At 42.4% G+C, this 14,791-nt stretch overlaps 1 protein-coding gene across 1 annotated transcript in view; it reads left to right on the forward strand.

The window, feature by feature from the left end:
* LTBP2 (latent transforming growth factor beta binding protein 2) overlaps positions 1-14,791 on the forward strand; it is a 135,808-nt gene that overhangs the window by 42,204 nt on the left and 78,813 nt on the right. The window contains exons 4-7 of the mRNA XM_070754851.1: positions 2,276-2,463; positions 4,831-5,001; positions 7,924-8,115; positions 11,019-11,281. Coding sequence (XP_070610952.1) covers positions 2,276-2,463; positions 4,831-5,001; positions 7,924-8,115; positions 11,019-11,281 — 814 coding nt within the window. The remainder of the gene's footprint in view (positions 1-2,275; positions 2,464-4,830; positions 5,002-7,923; positions 8,116-11,018; positions 11,282-14,791) is intronic.

Consider the following 14,791-nt stretch of genomic DNA (forward strand, 5'->3'; position numbering starts at 1 on the left):
AAGCTGTTCCATTGATTAGTTGTTCTCACTGTCAGAAAGTATCTTCTTATTTCTAGGTTGAATCTTAATTAGTTTCCATCCATTATAACTTTTCTGGAGTTCAGGTGCTTCAGGTGCTTTGAAAAATGGCTTGACCCCATCCTCTCTGTGGCAGCCCCTCAAATATTGGAACACAGCTATCATGTCTCCTCTGGTTCTTCTCTTCACTAGACCAGTGTTTCCCAACCTTGGCAACTTGAAGATATTTGGATTTCAACTCCCAGAATTCCCCATCCAGCGAATGCTGGCTGGGGAATTCTGGGAGTTGAAGTTCAGATATCTTCAAGTTGCCAAGGTTGGGAAACACTGCACTAGACTAACCATGTCTAGTTCCTGTAACTGTTTTTCATATGTTTTGGTCTCTAGTCCCCTAATCATCCTGGTTGTTCTTCTCTGCACTTTCTCTAGAGTCTCAACATCTTTTTTATAGTGTGGTGACCAAAACTGGATGAAGTACTCTAGGTGTGGTCTAACTAAGGCTTTATAGAGTGGTATTAGTACCTCACTTGATCTTGATTGTATCCTTCTGTCAATACAATTTAGGATTGCATTGGCTTTTTTGGGCTGCCGCTGCATGCTACTGACTCATATTTAGCTGGTTGTCCACCAAGGCTCCAAGATCCCTCTCACAGTCAATGCTATTAAAGACTGGTCACCCTTCTACCTCAATTTTAGTTTAGTTTAAAACCCTCTTGATAAGTTGAGTCAGTCATTTTCCGAAGACATTCTTCCCAGTCTTTGTGAGGTGCAACCAGTGAAGGGCTGCAAATTATTTTACTACCATACTGTGGGTGTGGCTTATTTTGTGGGTGTGGCTTGCCAGCCATGTGACCAGGTGGGAGTGGCTTGATGATCATGTGATGGGGATGGCTTAAAGGTGCAGCTCTTCTAAAATTATACATATTCAACCTCATTTACTGCGATAGGAAAACATACCCAGAGCCCAGAAGGGAAAAAAATAAAAAAAATAAATTTTTCTACCAGTTCTGTGTACCTGACCAAAATTTTGCTACTTGTTCTGCGTACCGGACCATATCCATAAGAGCCCATCATTGGGTGCAACCCATCCCTTGCTAAAAGCCCATCTTGGAGGTAGTACAGACCATGGTCCATGAATCCAGAAGCTTTTTTTGGCAATACTAACCCTTTAGCCAGTGGTTCACTTCTAGAATTCTTTGTTCTCTTACTGGATGTTGTCCTTTCATTGACTGAATATTTTGTCAGGGTTCCAAGTAGCATCCAAAACTAAATCAGAGTCCGAGGCAAAGTATTCCTCAAAGTCCCAATTTATTAACAGAACCATGTTGGCACATCTGGGAGAAACCCGTATCTGAGGTCCCAGGGGTTTCTCCACCCAGTGAAGAGTTCAAGCCCTTGTCCCCACAGCCCCAAGTCCATCACATTGACCAATCTTCATCCGCCAACTTGGCAGAAACTCTCATCCCCTTCTGTGCAGGTGCAGGAGTGCAAAGACAAAGAATGACCTTGACAATCTGGAAGGAATTTGTTATGGCTACATGCAGACATCCCTCATGTAATGACCAGTCCCAAATTCCCACAGCAAAGAATACATTTTAAAATAGCATTAAGTATGGCAGGCCAAAGACCCCAACTAAAATGGCTATGGCTTGACATATTCCACATCAGGTGATCACAAATCAGAAGGCACTAATTTCTTTATTAGTACACAAGGTGCCCGTGATCAATGAGGGAAATGTTTAACTATTTAACTTCTGATAGGAAGAGAGGTGCTTGTCCAAAAAACTTTTATTTTAATTTAAATTACAGAAGTGTGGGCAATATGGGAAGAGTCAAAACTGTTATTCCCAAAAGCATATTAAAAGAGCCTCTTGGCTTTACCTTTCTCAGTTTCTTACCTTTATCTCTACAGGTAGGCAGAGGTGGGCTGCTAAGCTGGAACTGTGATGTGTGCTCATCCCCGTGGCTCTGAGTGCTCACGGAATCCAGCACAATTATGCTACTGCACCTGGGCAGTTAACGAAATTGCACCATGGCGCACCTGCATGTACGCACATGATTTTGCTACCTGCCCAGGTGCAGTAGCATAATTGTGCTGGATTCCGCTAGCACTCAGAGCCACAGGGGTGAGCACACATCACTGTTCCACCTTAGCAGCCCACCTCTGCATGCAGGCTTTAGCCTCATAAACAAGGAAGACTTTCAATGGGTACATAACCATTCAACACAAATATTAACTTAACTTTAATCTTCACAGGTTTCAGAACAGAAGCAGCTCCCTTGTTACTTCTCGGTCAAATACTGGCTCATCCCGCACAGTCCGACGCTACCCAGCTGTAGATCATGATCATCTAACTTCCAATATATTTCCCAATGGGAATGGATTTGAACAGAGCAATCCTGGGCCACGAATGGTATATCAGGAACCCGTTTTGTCTCCCTGGGGTAAGATTTCACATGGTTTTTTTGTTTAGTTTAGATTTTACAGACAAAAGGTCCTGGATGCAGAATTTGGGAGAAGTGGACCTTTATTACATTGGGTGTAGACATTTTGAGATTTCATAGCAGCATTTACTATATTGAATAAGACTTTATCATTACCGAATTTTTTTTAGATATGTGAGACTAAGATAGTGGTGCTGCCTATACCTTGTTACCCTTAATTACTTTTCTGTTTCCCTTAGTTAAATTATGCTGTCTGAAAAATAAAGCATACATTGTTTTAATTCCATTTGTACTCAGATGAAAATGCAATCTACAGAACAATTCATTATTATTTTATAGAGGGTAGCTTCTACTATCGCACAGGCTTGTTTCTCCTTTATGTAAATTTGTATACCGAGCAAATAGATCGACAGATGCACTATATCCTACAGCATCTTGAATCTTCAAAAACCTGCCTTCTACTACATAGTGTTGGCTGCTGGATCCCTGGGAAGCGCCTTCTCTGTGGCTGCCCTGGATCTCTGGAACCAGACTACCCCACCCTATTGGTCTTCCAGAAAGGTGTAAAGACCTGGCTTTTCCGACAGGCCTGGGGGCCTTGATCCTATGGTGGTAACCAGCAAGATTTGGCCATGAACAGTATGCAGGGGTTTAATTGTTGTATTGTAAATTGTTTTTAAACTGTTTTTAGTTATTTTAGTACTATTACTGATGTTTTATATTTTCACTATGAGCCACTTAGAGACCTTAGGGATGGCATAGAAATTAAGCAAATAAATAAATCAATAAACAAACAAACCAGAACCAGGAACATATTAACCCTTAATCCATCACCATTATCCACCAATATACCATGAAATACTTTGGGTTTTTCACCTCTCTCCTAGCTCTTGAATGGACTATGTCCATGATGGCGAACTTATGGCATGCCATCATACCAAATTGAGAATTGGTCCGTTTCTGGCCTCTGGAGGGCCTCTGGGGTGGGTGGGGAAGCTTGGGGAGAGCAAAAAAAAGGTCTTCCAGTTTAATTGGAAGTTGGCAAATGGGCCATTTTCTGCCTCTAGAGCAGTGTTTCCCAACCTTGGCAACTTGAAGATATTTGGACTTCAACTCCCAGTATTCTCCAGCCAGCATTCGCTGGCTGGGGAATTCTGGGAGTTGAAGTCCAAATATCTTCAAGTTGCCAAGGTTGGGAAATACTGCTCTAGAGGGCCTCTAGAGGTGGGGAAGGCTGTTTTTTACCCTCTCAGGCTCCTGGGAAGGCTCTCAAGCCTGGGGAGAGGGAGAGGGAAAATCCATTGCGTGGCGGGAGCAAGGGAGTCCTGCAAGGAATTATGGGTGTGGGGCACATGACCCCCCCCATGCTCCCCCCTTTTGGCAGGCAAACCAAAAAAGGGTTCGCTTTTACTGAACTAGGTTTTGCATTCTACTCCTGGTCTGTGTATTGTCTTCCTTGCACTATATCAGCCTCTTCTTTCTCAGTCTGAATTAAATTGAATTGAACAATGAACAGAACTTTCCTTCTCTTCATTGTTTTCTGCAGCTTTGTTCTCCCTTAATCTTAGTTGATTGTTCTGGCTTTGACTTCCTTTTTTCTTGGTTGGAGAAGTAAATGAACAACCTATTCATGTTTATTGAGACAGGTGGAAAGTGGCTTTACCATTGTAGATGGTTATTATAACCAAATGTATCTTCTGAGAATAGAGCTCTTGGCCTCCTCTCATTGCCCATAAAAAGGAAGAGGAGATACAAAAGAATAAAGGGAAAATGAATATATTAGCTTTTAAACATGTACATTCTCATGTGTAGTTTTATCTGGACCTTTTTGAACTCTTATCTGATTAAATCTTTCAATCATGTTCTGTTCGTTAATACAAGACAGAAATCCTGTTGTCTGATATAAGCTTTTGTCCTATATGATTCCTATTAAAATCAACCTTTAAAGTTCATTAATAGCAGAGTTCATTAAAAAAAATACTGTGCGGAAAAAACATTGCCCCTTCTATCATCCTAATTTGGAATAAATGGGATTCTGCAATTTAAATAGGAAGCAATCTCTCCCATCCAGGTGGCCAGTTTTCCTATTTGGGTTGTCTTGTCATTACAGCAGGGAATAAAGAATGAAAGCCATTCCTGCCTGCTATGCTAAAGTTATACTTAATTCTCCAAGTTTATTTTTGAGGAATAATAAAAATTGCTTAAGCTTCAGGCAATGTAATAAAGTAATGTTTAAGTTGCTTGAATCTGAGAGAATCGTAACATACATTATAATCAGAAGAGTTAATATGCTGTTTGCCAGTCCCCAAAACAAGTTGCTTAGGCATAATATTTTATTCTGTGATGTGTCTCTTCTTTCTCTTGCAGGAGCTGACCTGACAGAAAAAATCAGGAAGATAAAAATAGTGTTCACTCCAACTATCTGTAAACAAACTTGTCACAATGGCCACTGCTACAATAATTGTGAGAAAGGAGACACTACCACCCTATATAGCCAGAGTGGACATGACCACGACCCCAAATCTGGTTTCCGTATTTGTGAGTCATCTCAAATCTGTGGCCTCTTATTTTCTCTTGGGCTAGCAATTATGTATAGAAAAGTTTCTGTGAGACCTGGCCCACCCTCTTGAAGATAATAGGCTAGTCTAAGTTATTCTTTAGTGTTGTTCTCCTATTGCAGGAGAGGCGGAGTAACGACACGGACACAGGAGCTGGATTTAAAACTGGGTCATTTTTATTAAAATAAATTTGCATAATTTATTAATTAAATCAGCATAATTAACATAATTAACCATGACCCTAACAAGGACCCGCAGGGTCAAACAATTGCTTCCGTGGCGGAAAATGATGTAGAATAAACTTCCGGGGCAACTTCTGGGCGTAGCTCCATGCTAGTCCAGGTGAGGGACCCCTCCCTCACCTGAGACCATGCCATGCACTTGCATGTGGGAGGTCCCGCCAGCTAACCCCTACAAGGGGAATTAAATGGGCGGGAGCCAAAGACAGGTTCCCCCAATTGCTCAGGTCGCTTGCACCCCAAGCCTTTGGAGAGAACCTGTCAATCATCCCCAAAGATGCCCAACGGAGAACACGCAGTTGCTAAACCACCACCCAGTTTTCCGCCCCTAACATGCCTACCCAAATGACCAAAAGTAAGCCAATTAACCTAAACAGGTGCAAGCACCCCCTAACCGCTTCATCCGTCTCCACAGTGTGGAATAGGCGAAAAAACGGTCAAGGCTAATGGCCAGAGTGTCAAAAATTCCTATTCGGCCCCCTAGGGCGACCCAGAATAGCACACTGAAAGATAGGGAGGGCGGGTGGGTGTCTGCTCAGGATGCAAGTCTGTGCGAAAAGGACAAGCCTCGGGCCTGCACACCCTTTTATAGGGCTGGCAGGCCCCGCCCAGACACGTCATTGATCAGGCCACTCTGGCCTGATCATCGGCCAAAGAGGACAAGATGGCGGCTACGCCATGTGGCCGGTCTCCCCGACCCTCCCGCAAACAGCGCCGGTGTGTAAGTACCACCGGCGCTATTCTTTTTATAAGAATATCATTATTCTCATATTCACAATCCCCATAACTTTAAGAGGTATGATTCCAACTTCTAGAATCCCCTCAGCGGGCATGCTGTATAGGTATCCTACTGATGACACAGTAGGGAATGGAAAAGGCTGCACTGACTTTCTTAGCTTATGGAAAGTTTACCTCACATAAGCTCTTAGAATAAAAGGAGCTTAATACAGTGGTCCCTCTACTTACAAATTTAATTCATTCCATGACCAGGTTCTTAAGTAGAAAAGTTTGTAAGAAGAAGCAATTTTTCCCATAGGAATCAATGTGAAAGGAAATAACATGTGATTGGGGAAACCACAGGGAGGGTGGAGGCCCTGTTTCCTCCCAGGAGATTCCTAGAGAGGCCCCACAGAGGCTTCTCCCTGCCTTTTCCGGTCCTGTTTCCTCCCAGGAGATTCCTAGAGAGGCCCCACGGAGACTTCTCCCTGCCTTTTCCGGTTACAATTTTGGAGGCTCAGGTTTGTAAGTGGAAAATGGTTCTTGAAAAGAGGCAAAAAAATTCTGAACACCGGGTTCTTATCTAGAAAAGTTCATAAGTAGCGACGTTTGTAGCTAGAGGTACCAATGTACTTGCTTTCTGTAACTGACTTTTTCTTTTGTTTATTTGCTTCTTAATTCATCTAGAGACAACTCTGGTCAGTTTACAGTTTCTCTCATTTCTCTCATTTTGATTTTAGTGAGTGTATAAATTGGACAATAAAATTAACATTGGTTATATTGTATATTGTATATTCAATACATATTCAATACATACATAATTGTATATTGTATATTGGTTATATTGTTATATTGTATATTCAATTTTCAATTACAGTGGTACCTTGTCATAATAATAATAATTTATTAAATTTGTATGCTGCCCCTCTCTGAAGACTCGGGGCGGGGAACCCCTCGTCATACGAACTTTTCGAGATACGAACCCGGGGTTCGGATTTTTTTTGCCTCTTCTTACGAACATTTTTCGCCTTATGAACCTGCCGCCACTGCTGGGATACCCCACCTCCGGACTTCCGTTGCAAGTGAAGCACCCGTTTTTACGATCCTGGGATTCCCCTGAGGCTCCCCTCCATGGGAAACCCCACCTCCTGACTTCCGCATTTTTGTGATGTCGTAAGGAAATCCCAGGAGGGGAATCCCAGGATCGCAAAAACAGGCACTCTGCTGGCAACAGAAGTGCCAGCGAGGAAAACCTCAGTGAAATCGCACCATCGCAAAAAAACAGAAGTCCGGAGGTGGGGTTTTGAGGACTTCCGTATTTTTGCGATGGTGCAATTTCACTGAGGCTTCCCTCGCTGGGAAACCCCACCTCCGGACTTCCGTTGCCAGCGGAGCACCCGTTTTTGTGATCCTGAGATTCCCCTCCTGGGATTTCCCTACAGCCTCGCAAAAACGTGGAAGTCCGGAGGTGGGATTTCCCATGGAGGGGAGCTTCAGGGGAATCCCACCAGCGCAAAAAAAGGGCGCTTTGGCTTGAAAAAGGGGTAAATTTTGGGCTTGCACGCATTAATCGGTTTTCCATTGATTCTTATGGGAAACATTGTTTCATCTTACGAACCTCCTCCCGGAACCAAGTTACAGGTATCCCTGTATTTTATTCTATATTTATGACCTCTACAATAGGCATGATATAATTCAGTGCGTTAACACAGGAGAGAATATTTTTCATATTCATTAGATGGAAAGCGGGGTTGGCAATTCAATTCCTCTCGTATCCTTTCCAGGTGCAAGGGAGTGAATGTGGAGATAGTGAGGTCCATGCATAGGCTATGCCTATTATTTCCCAGTGACACAGCTCCTGGCTTATCTGCATTTGAAGCAGACCTCCATACATTCAGTTGTATTCAGTTTATTTTCTCAATGCATTTGGTTTATTTTCTTTACAGATTTCTGCCAGATTCCATGTTTAAATGGAGGGCGTTGTGTGGGCAGGGATGAATGTTGGTGCCCATCTAACTCTACAGGGAAGTTTTGCCATCTACCAGTTTTAAAAGCAGAAATGAAACAAATTCCAAATAGCGTGGCAAGCAGTTCTGTGAAACATTCTATGTATACCCTTCCTCTGTCCAATCAACATGGTAAGCATTAATTGCATGATTCTTACTCCTTAGGTTAGTCATTAGTGGTCACTTGTCTAAGATTCTTGATATAAGAGGTTCAAGTTCTGCTTTAGCTGCTGTGCAGACATTTGCTTTTTGATCTACTAGTTTACTAGTCATACTTGAAATAAAATTTATATATATATAAATATAATATACAAAGTCATAAAGTAACGGTAAAAGTTCCCCTTGCAAATATGTGCTAGTCATCCCCGGCTCTAGGGGGTGGAGCTCATCTCCACTTCAAAGCAGAAGAGTCAACTCTGTCTAAAGATGTCTCCATGGTCATGTGGCCGGCATGGCTAAACGCCAAAGGCTCACGGAACGCTGTTACCTTCCCACCAAAAGTGGTCCCTATTTTTCTACTTGCATTTTTTACATGCTTTCAAACTGCTAGGTTGGCAGAAGCTGGGACTAGTAATGGGAGCTCACTCCATTAGGCAGCACTAGGGATTCAAACCATTGAACTGGCGACTTTTAGATCGACAAGCTCAGCGCCTTAGCCACTGAATCACTGCGTCTCCCTTCTAATACAAAGTCATATGCAGATGTTATTAACAAACTTCTCAGTTGTGAACTTTTGCTGATACAAAAAAATCCTACTCCATACCCAGAAGGTGGGAAAAGGTAATCTTCCAGTAAACTTCATGTCTTTTGGATTTGCCAACATAATGCAGCCTGTTGGAATGAAAACCATTCACAAATATTTATTATTTTTATTATTTATTATTTCGATTTCTAGGCCGCCCTTCTCTAGAGACTCAGGGCTCAGTAGGGGATTATCTTTATCTGTCTGTCTGTCTGTCTGTCTGTCTGTCTGTCTGTCTGTCTGTCTCTCTCCCCAGTGCTAATTAATAGTTTTTAAACCAACTAGAAAAAAAAATCTATCTTGGAACTCATCTATTTCAATAAGCCAAGATGTGTCAAAATGTACATTATTTTCCTTATTTCGAACTGGCACTGCTTTCTTGGTCTCGGTTGTTTGGGAAACAGCAAATATAGCATTCATTTCGTTTCTCTGTTTCATTGTTGTGCTTTACATCACCGGCATTATAAACATAAACTGCCCAGAATCACTTAAATAGTAGAAAAGATAAATAACTAAATTAATATTGGGTTGTTAGAGACATTATTTATCGGAACTTTTCTTACTTGTGCACTCCATCCTCGTGCCTGGCAGTGTTTATGAATATAAGCACATAAAATATGGCTTTCTCACCCACATAAACAAAACCATTGTTTAAAATCATAGCTGAAATTTTGGAACAGAGATCTCTTTGGAAAATACATACGGCTGTGTGCAATGTTTTTGTTTCATGACTGTGCGCAGTGGTTTTTTTTTAATACCTGAATTCCAGAAGTCTGGCATATAAAAAGTAGGATTGTACAAGACATTTCAAATTCAAAACAGTTGTTTCAGATTTGAAACGGTTTGTTCTGAGCATTCTGGAACTGCTACAAGCTAAATTAAACACAGCACATGGGGATGTTCATCAGTTAGGATAAGACGTAGGGGGACAATCAAGGAAGACAAGAAAAGCTCACTGCTGATGCTGAACACCAGGGTCTCGTGGAATTAAGTGACATATCGCATTCAGAGGAGTTAGATTGATTAGCTTCACACAGGATGACAGCATAATTTGGAGACCCCATAACTATATAATAAGTCATCTGCATTGCAAATCAGAACATCCATCTAACCCAGCTCCAGTTATATGGACTGTAATTTATAGCAGTCTCCCCTAGAATGTCACTTTCCAGATGTGTTGCAACTATCAGAATTGTTGATCTGTATGTAATCACCACAATACGTTGCCCTGGTGGTTATTTATCAGTTGTGACAGTCACCATTTGTTGTTTCCTTTGGGCTTCATAATAAACCAGATGTTATTTCACTTGCTTATATATTGTGAGTCTTATGTGATTACTGCTGTTTTTTTTTCCAGGGGAAGGCACGTACTGTTGGATTTGAAAACATTTGTGGTTTTCCAAGGATACAATGGATGCTATAATTGTTCTTTGTATAATACCAGTCCTTTTAGTTACCTTTTAAGAATTTTTTAAATGGACAATAATTGTTTGGTTAATTTTTACATTGTTATAATATTGTTATAATAATAGAGCTTGTTTATTTTCTTTGATTATTTTGTTTTTCTTTCTCTTTTGTTCTTTCTTCTCTTTTTTCTTTTCTTTTTTTCTGAATAACAATTTTCCTTTTTTATTGCTTGTAGTTTATAAAATCTTTTTTTGGTAAGGGTTTTGGAAGGAGGAGTAGGCACTATGGCATACCTGAATTACTTAAGGAGAAGGATGTTAATTTAATAAGGTTTAAAGGAAATTAAGTTTGAATTCAAGTAGATGAAAATTAGATATCCAGATGACAAATTAGAGGTCAAGATTGGGGGGGCTGGATTGGGAACGAATGGTTTTTTCGGAGAGACTAATTATAATTATTGCCTTTCGTAAACTCCTTAAAACCCACCTTTGCCGTCAGGCATGGGGGAACTGAGATAACTTCCCCAGGCCTATACTGTTTATGTATGGTATGTTGTGTGCATGTTTTTTTAAATTATGGGCTTTTAGCTTTCTAATTTATTGAATTTGTATTATATATTGTTTTCTGTTGCTGTGAGCCACCCAGAGTCTGCGGAGAGGGGCGGCATACAAATTTAATGAATGAATTAATTAATTAATGAATGAATAAATAAATAAATAATTGACTAACTCGACACCGTTTTTATTATAATATGAAAATATTTTAAAATGTATTGAAGAAGCTTATATAGAGAAAAATAAAAAAAATTACCCCCCCCCCCCAAAAAAAAAAATTTTGGGGGAGGAAAGTCAAGTTTCTAATGATAATTTTCAACATTTTCTTTCAGCTTCAATGTACCCTTCCCTGGTGAATGTGCTTATTAAGCACCCCCCAGAAGCCACCGTGCAGATTCATCAGGTGGCTCGAGTGAAGAGTGACTCAGAGCAGTCGGAAGAGAACAGCGTGGAAAGTGTACAAATACCCCAGCTTCCAGTGGTCTCCCATTACAACAATGCCACCCCATACAATAATGTTGTCGTTGAAAGCAGCCAGCAACAGAGACCCCAGGGATTCATGGGAAAATGTTACCTGGAGACAGTACATGGAAAGGTTGGGAACAACTCTTGTCTTTCTGGATTTTATATGAAGATAAATGGTGCTCAAGATGTAGCTTTAACCTATGCAATCTCACGTTTTCCTCTTGGTAGATGAGCTGATTTATTTGTGGCTCAGTTACCAGAATAGAATTACTGAAAATATTTATTTATTTTATTTATTAGATTTATATGCCGCCCTTCTCCTCGCGGACTCAGGGTGGCTTACAAGAATAAAAAAGACAAGGTAAAAGAGACAAGGTAAAAAAATAGAATACAGTTAACACATTAAAAGAAATAGATAAAACCCAATATAAATAATATAAATATAAAAAATACAAAATGAAACAATATATTGGTGTTTGTTTGTTTTTTTACAAAAAATACAATATAAAACAATATATAATACAATATAAAAAAACAATCAATCATCCATCAGCAGGGCCGCCATCAGGAATTTTGGGGCCCCATACAGCCTAAGTGTCTGCCCCCCCCGCCATTTTAAAACTATTTTAAGTCGCCGAGCCACTCCATCCCCCGGGGATCATTTCCCGCTTCACGCCAAGCGAGGCGGTCCCATAGGCCAGTGTTTCCCAACCTTGACAACTTGAAGATATCTGGACTTCAACTCCCAGAATTCCCCAGCCAGCGAACGCTGGCTGGGGAATTCTGGGAGTTGAAGTCCAGATATCTTCAAGTTGTCAAGGTTGGGAAACACTGCCATAGGCTATTTCAGGAACTGGGTTAAGCCGATTGTGTGGACTCATCCAGGAGAAAGAAAGAAGCGGGAGCGGCGAGAGAAAGAAAGAGCCTCCTGGCATTGGTCAGGTGGAGCATGGCTTATTTACGGCTCCTTGGCACGTCTCCCTTCTTGGAAGAGGCCTTGTTGACAAAACCATGTGCTTTCTAGCGAGGGGAGAGGGGAGGGGGATCCCACACCTGGCAGCCACTGGCAAGGAGCTGGAAAGGACAAGGGGAGAGAAAAAGCAGGGTACCAGCAGTCAGGCAGGTGTTTTGAGGGGGCACTCCCATCTGGAAGAAAGGGAAGAAAGGCGAGGGCGAGCTATGAAGGAAGGAAGGAGGAAGGAAGGAAGGAATGGTAAAAGGGGTGATCAAGAGAGGAATGGGTGGATGAATGGACGGAGGGTGGGAAGGAAGGAAGGAAAGAGGGAAGGGACAGGAATAGAGGAAGGGTGCAAAGAAAGCAAGTAAAGGTGTGAAAGGGGAGAGTAAGAGAGGAAGGAGTGAAAGAAGGGAGTGAGGGAGGAAAGAAGGGAGGAAGGAGAAGGAAAGCAAGAAATGGAGGGAGGGAAGGAAGGAAAGAAAGAAGGAAAGAAAGAAAGAAAGAAAGAAAGAAAGGGGGAAGGGACAGGAACAGAGGAAGGAAGCAAGGAAACTTATGAAAGGGGAGAGTAAGAGAGGAAGGACTGAAGGAAGGGAGGGAGGGAAGAAGGTAGGAAGGAGAAAGAAAAAAAGAAATAGAGGAAGGGAAGGTAAAAGAGAGAAAGAAAAAGAGCAAGAAAGAAAGCAAGAAAGAGAAAGAAAGAAAGAGAATGAAAGAGATATAAAAAGAGAGAGGAGGAATGAAAGAAATGGAAGGAGGGAAAGTAGGAGAGAAAGCAAGAGAAAGAAAGAAAGCAAGAGAAAGAAAAAAGAATGAAAGAGCAAGAGAGAAAGAGAGAGAGAAAGAATGAAAGAATGAAAGAAAGAAAGAAAGAAAGGCAACTCCAAAGAAAGGCTCACTGAGTAGATGCATGAAAAGAGGGACCTGGATCTCCACTTGCCTCCCCCTCGCGCTTACCTGCTCCCAGCGCCAGCAGCAGGAATGCAAGTGAGTAAGCCGGCGCCCGCCCAAAAGAAGCCATTGGCTCCGGGCGGCGGGCGGTGTTCACGGCCCACCAAACCCCCGGCCCAGCACCTCCGGAGGCCAAAAGGCGCGGCTCTCTTGCCCTCACAATCCTCGGGGGGACACAAGACCGGCAGAGAAGCCGGCCGGGCTCAGCCCTCTCCCGGCTTCCTCAATTCCGCTTCCCCAGCAGCGCGGCTTGGCTTCCGGAGGGCCGAGACACCCCCGCGGTGACTCCTCCTTCCGCGGCTGCCATCGGGGCTCCCTGCCTGTCTGCCGGCCTCCCTGCCTTCTTTCCTCGCAGAGGTGGGAAGAAGGTGCAGGCTGCTGTTGGAGAAGCTCCGCAGAAGCAGAGTTCATCGCAATCGGGGTTGGGGAGTTTTTGGTGGGCGCCCCCCCCATTTTTCAATTTGGCCAGGCCCCTGATGCCACTCCCAGTAATATCGGTCTATCGGAGGCCCTGTCCCTCATTCATACTAATAGCTGGAGTGGAGCTATCACTCATGGTCCCCAGGCCTGCCGGCATTAATGTGTTTTTAATGCCTTTCGGAAGGCGAGGAGAGTGGGGGCTGTACGAATCTCCAGGGGGAGTTGGTTCTAGAGAACTGATGCTGCAACAGAGAAGGCTCTCCCTGCAGACCCGTCAGTGGGCATTGTTTGGCCAATGGGACTTGGAGGAGGCCAACTCTGTGTGTCCTAACCAGTCGCTGGGACATGTGAGATAGAAGATGGCCCCGGAAATAATCTGGTCCAATGCCATGTAGGGCTTTATAGGTAATAACCAATGTCTTGAATTGCGTTCGGAGACCAATTGGTAGCCAGTGCAGCTCATGGAGTGCTAGGTAATATGGGAGTACCTAGGTACGCCCAAAACAGCTCTTGTGGCTGTGTGCTGGACTGGTTGAAATCTCCGAACATTCTTCAAGGGTAGCCCCAAGTAGAGCAAATTCCAGTAATCGAGCCTAGAGGTAATGAGGGCATGAGTGACTGTGTGAAAAGACTCCCTATCCAAATATGAACTTTCATTGGAGCGCTCCAGTGCTGCAGAAGTTTGGGGACCTATTTTCCCATTGGGAACTTTGCCTTGCGTGTCTCCTGGTCTCAGTATAGACATTTCCCCATTATCCTCCTCATAGAGCAAAGATGGAATCTGTAGTATAAGCACCTTAGTCACCCATTTATACTCTCGTACAGAATACAGGTCCCCAATGGAAGGCAGATTAAATAAAAACAATTTAGTTTCATCAAATGAGCATACTTAGCTGGGCATGTAAAATGTTAGAAATGCTCATTTTCTTATTTTTAAATATATATTATACGAAAAAGTGGTGTTAATGCTTCAGTGAATCAATGTCTAATCAAAGCAATAGAAGCAAATAGTACTTGAAAATGTTGTCATTTAAGCCTATTAAAATATGAATTTACATTGGCAAAAAATTAGTGAATTATTTGTTATCTTTGTTCTACTGCAACCTCTTAGGAATACAGAGCCTGTTGTAAAGGATAGAGTAGTTTCATGTGATAGAGGCAACTAAAGAAGAGAAGAAAAATATTAGTTGTGTGTTTCCCAGCTGAAAAATGAACCAAGGACTGGTTTTGCTTAGGGCATTGATGGTGAACCTTTTTCCCCTTGGGTGCTGAAAAAAGTTCACGTGTGCTATTGCACGTGTACAAGTGCCC

The sequence above is a fragment of the Erythrolamprus reginae genome, chromosome 1 (assembly GCF_031021105.1).
Source record: "Erythrolamprus reginae isolate rEryReg1 chromosome 1, rEryReg1.hap1, whole genome shotgun sequence".
NCBI lineage: Eukaryota > Metazoa > Chordata > Lepidosauria > Squamata > Dipsadidae > Erythrolamprus > Erythrolamprus reginae.